Source organism: Onychostoma macrolepis, chromosome 14 (assembly GCF_012432095.1).
Source record: "Onychostoma macrolepis isolate SWU-2019 chromosome 14, ASM1243209v1, whole genome shotgun sequence".
Lineage (NCBI taxonomy): Eukaryota > Metazoa > Chordata > Actinopteri > Cypriniformes > Cyprinidae > Onychostoma > Onychostoma macrolepis.
Window position 1 is genome coordinate 32,342,181 of NC_081168.1, and position 12,122 is coordinate 32,354,302.

The 12,122-nt window shown below is 35.2% G+C and overlaps 1 protein-coding gene across 1 annotated transcript; it reads right to left on the minus strand.

Moving 5' to 3' along the window:
• Window positions 1–8,506: 8,506 nt before the first annotated feature.
• On the minus strand, window positions 8,507–9,568 carry lpar4 (lysophosphatidic acid receptor 4). The gene has a single exon (XM_058798466.1). The coding sequence runs from the start codon at window positions 9,566–9,568 to the stop codon at window positions 8,507–8,509; it is 1,062 nt and encodes a 353-aa protein (XP_058654449.1).
• Window positions 9,569–12,122: the final 2,554 nt, after the last annotated feature.

The following is a 12,122-nucleotide window of genomic DNA, read 5'->3' on the forward strand; positions in this document are numbered from 1 at the left end:
ATCCATCTCGACTTCGTTTTTCATTTACATAACTCCTGGCATAAATTAAGAAATGACTGGCACTGGAAGTTTAAAAAAAGATTAAAAAGTATTTTTGGTTTAGTTTTGTCTTGGCCACGAGATATTAAGTCGTGGGAACGTGATAATACTGTATGTCATGGCCATGAGTTTAATCATGCATAAACAAACCCGCGTGACCATAGCAACCTGGGATTATCAGAGACTGATCAAATATATTTATCCATCCCACAGTCCGCTGATCGTGTCTTTTTATGTAATATATGTGTATATTAGGCTATTATTATTATTATTATACAGCCCTGAACGTTAAGAGATCGAAATAAAGGGAAAATAAATCAAATACATAACAACGAATATAAAAATATTACCAATACTAATAAAATACATGGACATACAAGACTTGTGGGATGGATAAAAATGTTTTCTTGTCGGCCTATTTTATTACACTTTATGTAACATTTATTCATAATAAACTTAATTCGAATGTTGTCTACATCGCGTGCAATACAATCCAGTACGTAGCCTATGGTTAACACTTCAACCACCAGAGGTCGCTGTACACCTAAAAGCGCCAGCGGGTCAAATTCACCCATGCCATGACTACTGTTTTGATATGGCTAAAAACGTAGTTTGTCACTGTATTATGCCACTGTCTTCACAATGTCTAGAGTCATAAAATTATTATTTTTAGTCATCAGCTACGTTTTTGTCCTGTTGTTTTAAGTTCACAGCTATTTTTAAGCAGGTTACACTAATCACTTTTCTTAATGATGAATATAAACCAGTCTGCAATGACAACGAGAATTACGAGGAAATAAATACATATTTGGGTGTTGTAATATTATAGCTAATAAAATGTTTCAAGATAACCCATGTTATTTAAATGACTAAAACACCCTAAATAGACTATTATAAGCAATACTAATTCACCACATTGCAAAGGATGTACGACAACAAATTCAAGTGCACAGTTTCACCTAATTAATTAATTTGTTTAGTTATATAATTTATCATTTGAATAAGAGAACAACACCAATAAACTTGGGGTAATCATAAAAATTGTTTTATTCATTACATCATAATTCAGATTTTTTTTTTTTTTCAGGAATAAATAAGCAACACAGTAGCGAACCATAAACGTTAAAAAAAATTGCAAACACAAATTAATATTTAATCCAAAGTTTGAACATTTATGAGTAGAGGAATAAACATCTAAAACATCTTCATTTGAACGTGATGACAGGAATTATGCGTAAATTTGTCCTGATGGCGCTTATAGGTATAAATGCCCCATTTTTGTTCTGGTTTTATCTAAACAATTTTTTTAACAATAAACAGGGGATTGTAAATAACACAATTTTAGTAAAAGTCAATGACTGTAAGACTTGGATATTTTTAATTGAAAATATATTATGTAGCCTATTTGAAAAACAGCCATGGGTAAAATTACCCCGTGGTGGTGTTAATATAATAATTTAATAATGTTTTTTTTTTTTTGTATAATTTCTTAATTAAAAATAAAATATTAATAAATACATCTCTGATAATCCCAGGTTGCTATGGTGACGCTGGTTTGTTTACCCATTAATATCTCGTGGCCACGAGAAATTTAAACCAAAAAGACTCGAGCTCCATTTTTTTTTTTTTTTAACTTCCAGTGCCAGTCATTTCTTAATTTATGCCAGGAGTTATGTAAATGAAAAACGAAGTCGAGATGGATATGAAGCTTGAGTCTTAGACCTTTTTAATGATGTATAGTTTGTGAAGTTAATTGCATTCTTTTACATTAAAACTAGCAGTAACTCTGAACTAATGTAAACAAAGAGCGCTGTGCACAGGTTAAGAGATTTTAAACAAGCACTATTAATGCACATTTAGTTAACCAGATGAAACAATACACATTTTAATGCTACATTGAGAGAAATAAACAGCAGATGTTCATATTAACAACTTCTTTAACTTGAGCAAACGCTGCTAATACACATATACATTTGTTAATAAAATTAAAGCATGCATGTTTTAAAGCTAGTGAATAAAAGGAAACGATCCGCCCGCATGCCTCTGCTCAGTGACGGTGCCTGGATCAGCTGTGATCTGCGTCTCGGGCCGATGACGTCACTTCCAGGGAGGCATGCCCAGGCCTGTTGGACACGCCCCCGTCCCCTGACTCCACCCCCATGTCAAAACAGCGCCACAAAGTGAGACGCGCAGAAACGTGAAGCGCAAAGGGAAAACGGTATGGCAAACTCAAACTTGACTGAAACGCAAAATAAAAGTTGCATTGCAAATAAATTAGTAGATATGGCCATGGAAAATATGTATTGCAAAATCATTGCTTTTGCTCTGTTTTATTTATCTATTTTGCAATTCTTTATTTTTATTTGCAAAACTTATTTTCTTATTGCAATACTTCATTTTCTTTTGCAATTCTTTATTTTATTTTGCAAAACTTTATTTTCTTTTGCATATATATGCGGCATTAAATTGACTCCATATTCTAGCAGCTGATCAGAAAAACAACAAATGTTAATATTTCTTACACGCACACACACAAAAAAGGCAAATGATGATTGATGATTTGTTTTCTATTTAAGAATGACAGAATGATGTACCTGGTCGGAAATATAGTCAAAAACCTTCCCAGTCTCAGCAGTTTCAGATGTACTGTATGCTTTTATAAGCAGCCCTTCTTACAATTTAATCTTTGTTCTAATGAGAAATATATATTAGAAAATAAAGTCATAAGGTTGTCAAGCTTGAACAAATATAGACACCAATCAACCAACACTACCACAGTTGGATGATCAGCTCAAGACAAAGTAACTGTATGTTCATAATCATGGTTTTTCAAAGATCATTAACCTCATTACAATGAAGCCAAATTGTTCAGGAAATCAGAAATAAATATACTTCATGTTGCAAATAAAAGAATGTTAATGTTAACTAATTTTATTTAATTTTTTTCTGCCAATGCATGTGTCAAAAACATGACTGGTACAGACAAATAACGTTAATTAAATACAAATCTTACCTGAAGTCACAGTGAGGTTCTGAAGCCAGACGCAGAAGCTGGTAACAATAAGAACATACCGCTTTATGCCATGGTCTGTCTGAATACTGGATTCTGATTGGCTGGCAGGTGTTGAACTGCAGGTAGTTCCAGGTCAGTTTAATCACGTTCTATATTAATGCGCTTCCTATAAACATTGGTAGCCATAGTAACATACAGTTACAGTTGAATAGTAATACAGACGAAAATAACCGTCATTTTTATCGTTCCGGTCAAATATTTCAGCACAAATATTATTAACATCTTTAATATGTGAATGCTGGCAAAAGACCATGGCATAAACGGGATAATCATCGACTAGCTGTGCATTAAACGATCTGAATGCACTCCGCTGCGCGTCGGGCGGTTCTTCGCCTCCACGTCCTGCATTCAGATCATTTAATGCACAGCTAGCCGTTGATTATCCCTTACATATTTTCTAATTAATTTCATAATTCCCCCAAAACAATTTGAATTATGTCATCACTCACCCTTAAGATGCTCCAAACCATCGAAGACTTTCGTTCATCTTCGAAAGAAAAGCGGAGATATTTTAATGAAATCTGAGAGATTTATGTCCCTCCGATGAAAAGATTCATCAAAGATGTTCACGTTTCAAAAAGTTAATCGCAAAAAAACATCGCCAAAGTAATCCATATGCATTGCATGGTTTCCTCCAAGCGCCCTAAAGAGACACGATCGCTCTATATAATAATACTGTTTAAATTTAGACTTATATTCACATTCAACGGACATTTGCAAGCACATCATATTTGATTTACGAAGCTCTCTGCTGCCAGCTCGTTATCATACGAACCAATCAGAGACGTTCAATGGCTCTGGAACCAATCAGGTTTAGTCTGTGTTGTTTGAATTTAAACACAAATAAACGTATTTTTTCTTCTTCTCTCATTTCAGATATGATGTTGAAATCCTTGTGGGAATTTCAGAAATGTATATTAGAAAATAAAGGCGTCAAGCTTGAACAAATTTATAAACACCTAGCTTATTACAATTAATGTATCATACTGAACAACAGCCTAATCAACCAAAGTAGCATAACCCATATTAAACAACATATTTTAAATACTGCAATGGTTAATAATATTTGACAAAGGTTTGTACATTGTAAATGTAAAAAATGTTTTTCAAATATCGTACTTTTCCAAATATTAAAATTATAAATACATAAATATTTAAAATATAACCATGTGTAGGCCTACTGCAATATAAAGTACATTAAAAACCTACTAAAAGTGTAATCATTTTGTTATGTTCTTACACAAAGTACACACAAAATATATTTTAAGTAAGAGTAACATAAGTGTGTTTTCTGTAAATACACTAAAACGTCACTAAAAGTATGCTTGTGTTTAGTATATTCCTTAAAAGTGTAACTAAGAATATATTTATTAACATAGTATTTCTACTATACTTTTTAGAAATATAGTAATAGTGTGCTTGTATTTAGCATATTCCTTAAAAGTGTAATTAAGCATATATTTATTACCAAAGTATTTCTAGTATACTTTTTATGAACACATTAAAAGTATGCTTCTGTTTAGCATATTTCTTAGAAGTATAACTAAGCATATATTTAATACAAAAGTACTTCTAGTATACTTTTTAGAAATATATTAAAATGCAATTCAGTATATTTTTAATGCACTTCAAATAAGCATGTTGGGAATACAAATGTATTATAAACATACTACTTGAATTTCAAGTATATTTTTAATACATTTAATACTACGTCTTTTTCACCTGGGGTGGACATAGTGTTTTCTTGTATATCTCTGTAAAGTTGCTTTTGACACAATTTCTTTACAGTTCTAGTGAAGTAAGGGTGCGTAAATTAACAGTACACTTTCATGTTTGGGTGAATTATAACTTTAGCATACAGGATCAGAAATTTTCAGTTTTTTCCTCCCTAACCCCATCCTTTCCATTAGTCTTGAACAAATACTGCCACTCAATTCTCAAATCAAATGCCTTTTCAGCATCTAGTAAAAGAAGTGCAGTATTTGATTTCTCATTTAATACGTTAAGCCCTGCCTCTCTGAAATAAATCCATCTTGATCCACATGAACAACTTAGGGCAAAAGTGCTTCTAACCTTTTTGCCAATGCTTTAAAATACTGCTAAGAAGAGAAACTGGTCTATATAAAGGACAATTAGTTGACAGTTTGCCAGGTTTTAATAAATGAGTGATCACCAGTGTGTTCAATGATGAACTGTGACATTTTCATTTGTAAATTAAGTGAAAATAATTAAATAAGACTGGTAGTAGAATTAGTAGTAAGAAGAAGATGATATCAAATGAATCATTTGTCATTTAAATGCTTAAATCTGCAGTCCGTAACTTCTGGCGCTCTAGCGGTTAATAAACAGAACTGTGTGCGTCTTGCTGAAGAACATTGTAGCCGCAGTTACTTCTCTCTGTTCACGTCTGTGATGAATCACGCAGGTGCTGGGTTACACACGCAGCGGTACCCGGACCAGTCTAAAATAGTCAGAATATAAACACTTATAATAGGTGTACCGTAGTGATTCAGGACAAGCCAGAAACACGGTTTGGAAAATGGATTCATGGTGTACTCACTTATTATATACATTTTGAACATAAAAAAGTTACAGACTGCAGCTTTAAGATTCCAGTTATAAGACTACTGTTAACAAAAAAATAACCCCAAGTTAACATAAACCTAGATCATTTAGAGCAGCTGTATTATCTCCTTCCCAATACCACAGGCCACTGGAATGCAGGGCCTCACCATCAGCATGGAACATGGACTGTGTTGATGTGGATTAAAACTCTGTGTAGAAATAGTAATAATACATGTGGTAGGGGTTTCTTTAATTAACCAAAGAAGAAGAAAACTATTTTTTTTTTTTTAAAGTCAAAATAATGTAGAAAAGTTTATGAATGCATGGTATAGATAATTCTGAGCAATTCATGTATGCATTGTTTAAAAAAGAAACATTAAACAGACACAAAATAGGCAAGTAAAAGTACAGTGAAAAAAACCCTTTCAGAATGATTCCTTTTCCTCTAATCCAATGGAAGTTACGTGCCAAAGCCTGCCTGTAACAACATATTTAAGAGTATTAAGGCAGCTCTTGAGACCTGGACACAAGCCTTTTTGAGTCTGAGACAATGGACCCATTGCTGTAGCAATAATAAGCATTTGGTCAAGTAAATGCAAGACTAGAGGATTTTCCTCCGTCTTCACATAAGACCCAGTTTCTGATATCCCACATGCTATTGTGCAAGTCACTGTAGACTCTGACAAACAGAACTCATGTTGCCTCTGCACAAAGTTGAGAATACATAGTCACTAAAGAAATAATAGAAGTAAGTTCCAGCTGTTTTTTTTTTTTTTTTTTGCTGTTTATTTAATTGAGACAAAATATATGCTCAAAGTAATACGTTTTGCAATAACAGAATAAGAATATTGTGTGTGAGAAGTGTAAGATGATAGTTAGCAGAGTTCTAAACACATGCAAATGCTCTCAGAGATGAATGAGATGAAAAAGCCTGCAGCAGCTGGATGGGAGATGTTCTCCTCGCTCAGTGATGCACCCAGTGAGAAATCTGTGAAAGTGCCAGAACCATCGGAGATTCTCTTGTGCAAAATGTGAAAATAGAGTTACCATAGTCAAATGTGTTCTGGGAATTTAAAAGCACTAATTAAATGGTTAGTTCACCCAAAAATGAAAATTAGCCTGTGATTTACTCACCAAGGAATCCTAGGTGTATATGACTTTCTTCATTCGGATGAATCCAATCAGAGTTATATAAAAAATTGTCCTTGCTCTTCCAAACTTTATAATGGCATTGGTGGATGTTTTTGTTCAACAGTACAAAATAGTCAAACAAAGTGCATCCATCCATAATAAGACATGCCTCACACAGCACCGGGAGGTGAATAAAGGCCTCCTATAATGAATTGATGCATTTTTGTAAAAAAAAAAAAAGAAAATCCATATTTAAACCGATACTATTATATTACACTGAGCATAAATACTTCAAAGAACTCCTTTATTGTATTTACATGTTAATGTTTGTATATGTTAATGTATCTCACTAGGTATGTTCTGGAATACCCACCATTTTCCTGTCATGCCATGCCCCGTTAAAATATAATGAACAGTACAAAACAGAATATTACTGCTATTATTAAAACAGTATGCCGTTGCCAAATGTACATTTTCAGAAATTTATAGGTCACACCTTAGTTTGGGGACCGATTCTCACTGTTAACAAACTATTAACTACAACTTTTACCTCAATAAACTCATAATTTGCTACTTATTAACAGTTGTTAAGTTTAGGTATGGGGTAGGATTAAGGGGTCTAAAATATGATCATGCAGTAGTGGCTTGTTAATTGTGGGCTTCAACACATTAAGGCACATTTATGTAAATCAGCTTTGAAATATCACAGATTGTGTAAAGCATTATACAAATAAAAATGACTTGACAAACATTACTGCAATGTCCTAATCTTTATTTACACAAAATGTAATATGTACTTACTGTTATAATAACGATAAATTATGCATAATTACATGCAAGTAAACCTGAACCAAACCCTAATCCTAACCCTGACCATATCAGTACTTACATGTATGTAAATTACACTGTGACAAGGCAACCTTAAAATAAAGTGTTATCCTGAATAGTAACATGACTAGTTTGGTCATTTTTAGAAATCCAGGGCCACTGAGGCTTATTAAAGCCACAGTAACACAAGATTGGATGCTTTGGGTGTGCTTTCGCATCTGCTGGTGCATACCTGCTCAAGTACCTCACCAGTTTTCAAAGTATCTCATCAGTTTTGCAGATAATCAATCTCATCTTTTGTAGCTTGAACCAACATCTCATTTTGCCTGTGTGCCTATAGTATTAAGTATGTATAATTAAGTAAGTAAGTGTATAGTTAAGGTTTATAATTGAAATGCTTACCGTTACTGTTTTCAGTAAAAAGAAAACCAAACTTTTTATATTCGGAATGCAACCTGTACACATGCTTCCAGATTCACACAAGTCATATTAATATTAATTTTTGAGGAGGAGAGGGAGAGAAAAAACAAAACAAAACACCTTTCAAAAGGTGCTTTAACTGGGTAAAAATACAATACAATAAAAATACAAGAGGTATGGTAATAATCATTGATAAAAGGCAGCGATGAGTGACTCTTAGCTCACTGCCATGCCTGTGTGAACACTAAACCTAAAACCTAAAAGTAGTCAACACAAACTATTGGACAGAAAAGAATCACAGAAGAGACAAAGGTTATTTAAACACATATGTCCCACGCACATGTGTAAGCGATAAAGCCCAAATTCCAGTCATTTTATTTAACACTACATCCTGAGACTAGAAACTCATAGATATCCTTCTGACTGTAGTCCTGGAACTATGTATTCCTTTCAGAACTGGGTCTCACTGGCTTGATCTTTTCCATTGCTGGTCAGTATGTGGAGCTCAACTGCGTGTGTGTCAGGATTCTCCTTGCTAGATACAGGGCATTCACTCTGCAGCATGTTTTCCTGCACGGCCTGACACTTCCCAGTGGTCAGTGATTTCTGAAAGGACTCAGAGGTAAAGTAATAGACTACCGGGTCAAAGCAGCAGTTGAAGGTTGCAATGCAAAGTGTTATGGGATACAGGGTTCGTGCAAGCCTCTCCACCCAGCAGCTCACGAGTGCTCGAATGCGCACCATGGAATAGATTAATAGAACAGAATTGTAAGGTACAAAGCAGACAATAAAAATGGCCAAATGAACTACAATCATGCGCAGAACACGCTTCTTGTTGGTTCCAGGCTGACACAGGGTAGCAGGTCTACGTAAGGTCCTTAGCACCATGGAAGAGCAGGCTAGATTGATCATCAATGGAATGAGGAAACCCACCACTTCAATGAAGATAGTGATCTTTGACAAATACGTCTTCCATGTCTTCTTGGAGAAACCCTCGAAGCAGGTGGTGCTAGTTTTGGACTGGTTGGTGGAAGAGAAAAATGTGACTGACATGCCTCCACCGAGTATCAACAACCAGATGATACCGCACACGATACCAGCATTGCGACGGTTGCGGATGGCGAGTGAACGGAAGGGGTAAACGATAGCTAGGAAGCGATCCACACTGATGCATGTCAGGAACAGCATACTGCCGTAGATATTGGTGATGAAGGCTCCTCCAGAGATCTTGCACAACGTATCACCGAATGGCCAGTGGCGATTCACGTTATAAAAGATCTTAAAAGGAAGAGTAAACACAAACACTAAGTCTGATAAAGCTAGATTTGTCATGAAAAGCGTGGTCTCGTTACGCATTTTAATGCGACAGCAGAAGACAAACAGCGAAGCACAGTTGGTGACCAGTCCCAGAACAAATGCAACACTGTACACCACACCATACAGGTTGTACTTGAAGGAGTCATCAATGCCACAGTTCTCCATCCCAGTCTCGTTAAGAACAAGACTGGCCATGATGGTACTTGCGTTGGAAGCTGTTCTTCTGTCTTCAGTTAATTCCCAAAACTCATCTCTTCATGGTCCATCTTTCCCATCATATTCGCACACATAGTTTCACAAAGCTTCATCAGATGATCACAACTTCTGCTCTGAAAGCACAGCCAGCTACCCTTGTCTAGGTACAGCAGTTGTCAAATCTGTAGTTTCCTGCATGGGGGACAACAACAAGAAAATATGTTAGATCTGTTCTTCACAAACCTGTCCCTGAGACCCCTCTCTACTACAGGCTTAGACTGTCTCCCTCGTCTAACATTCGCGATTCAGCTCATCATTTGTGAACTGAGGATGTGTAATGAGAGAGACAGAGGGTTTGCACTCATATATATACACCTGGTCCATTCTCTGAATGCAGTGCCTTTTCTGACATTTAAAATGTGGACTGAAAATACAAGGAATGGGAAACCAAGAAGATGTGACTCCACTTTTGTGTTGTCTTGAAGCTAATGTTGGTATTCCTCTGATAAGTTGCTACTGTAATGTTTGCTCTCATTAGCTTTTGACTTTTGGCATTCCAAAGGTTATACAATCAGATCAGAGCACTAATTCTATTTTTAAAGTTTTACATTGTCTTGCTGTGAAGCAGGTCCTGATCCTGGAGGGAAAATGTTCAGCCAAGTTTAGCACCAACTAGCTCCAACGCACTTGCCTGGAAGCTTCAGGCTTGTTTCATTAGGTCAATCCTGCAGGACAGCGGCCACAGGGCAGTCACAGGGGGCATTAGAACATCTTCAACAAACCTTAAAATCTATGCAAACAATTTTATTATCTGTGTTTTTTGTTCTGTCGCTGTCATTCTGTTGCACTGTGGAAGCTTCTGTCACGAAAACAAATTCCTTGTATGTGTAAACATACCTGGCAATAAAAGCTAATTCTGATTCTGATTCTTATACTGTCTAGATATGTAAGGACTGAGTTGAGGGCTTTCCGTTGTTGATGTCTGTGGTTTGAGAGACAGTTTTGGAGTTTTTGGGGTTGTCCGAGAAAGCTACACAACCCAGAGTATTAGAGTTTGTGAAGTGGCATGTACAGAGATGGGGTGTGCATAGACCAAAATGAAATCTCGATTTGACCAGAAAAGTGATTTGGTGCTTATCTGTCTTCCTGTTCCAGGGTCGGTGCTGCAAGCAACATTTTCAAGTCCATATGTTGTTATACATAACTTCTTCGGCACAATGCCAGTGTTATTTAACTGCACAACTATAATATTGCATAAATAAACTAATTATTGTAATACAAGTTAATATCGAGTATGAATTAATTTCAGTTTAGACACAAAACTTCAAAACAAAGTCACAGAACCGTTGTGTGAATGACTCCAAGCACAGGTGCACAGTGTGGTGTTTCCTGAATGAATTCATGAGTCTCTGAACAACTCTGAGTCAGTGATCCATTAATATAGACAGCTATTTGCTTTGTACCTGAATGAATCTCCGTTTTGAATGAATCATATGAATGAATGAGTCAATGACTGAACAAGATCTTTGGCCCCACCTACTGGTGGTAGTACTTTCCTAATCTTTGACTTCACTTTTCAAACTGTTATTTCAGGGTTTTGATATCTTATTGTAACTATCAGATCACTTCCTGTATTATATCATGAATGTCATAATAGTTATTTAACATTATCCCTAAAATTTGACTAGGTTGGGCATATTCAAGCCAATGACTGAAACAACAGTATGTGGCATGTGTAACACATGAAACATTTGTATGAACTTCTCTATTTAAAAATAAATAAATATATTAATAATAATAATAATAATGCAATAATGACAAATACAATAGATGTGCTGTGATAGTAAACATAATTTATTGACTAATAACGACAAATAGTGTCATATCTTTTTATATCTATAGCCAGGGCCATCTGGGTCTGAGCCCCGGCACATAGGCTTCCCCTGGTAACTCATCAGATAACTTTCCTCCTACATTTTTAACATTTATAGGCTATAGTTTAAACACTTTACTCATTCTTACTAATTCAAGCAATGATGCGACACAGGTGTTTTTTTTTTATGTCTCTCTGAAATGAACCGAGTATCTTCAGAAAAGTTTTGATTGCATTTCAACTTTATCTGATAAAGGAGGGTTCACGAGCGCAGCGCTGCTTTGTTTACAGCCATTCCTGTGGAAACCGCTATATTTCTGTCAAAGCGTCTCTTACTGACAGAAAATCAATTTGGATTTTCAATAAACCTGTCTTCTGTTTCCCCCATCCGCCCATATAACCCGGTTTTAAATTAATATAATAATTTATACTTCTGACTCGTCTCTTTCCTTTAAAAAATGGTATAAAGGCTGAAATGTGAGTTTTATCATTGTAGATATATTTTTTGTTTTTGTGAAAACTTGTATCTCAACTGTAAATCATGTTTTTACAGTCATATTACAGTTTAATATGTTTCCATAGACATTACTCTACCCTGCTCATAAGGTATTAATTTTTATTTTTAAATTAATTTTTGCAGGTCTTAAAGTCTTAAATTTAATTAAAAATGCTGCAGACAGG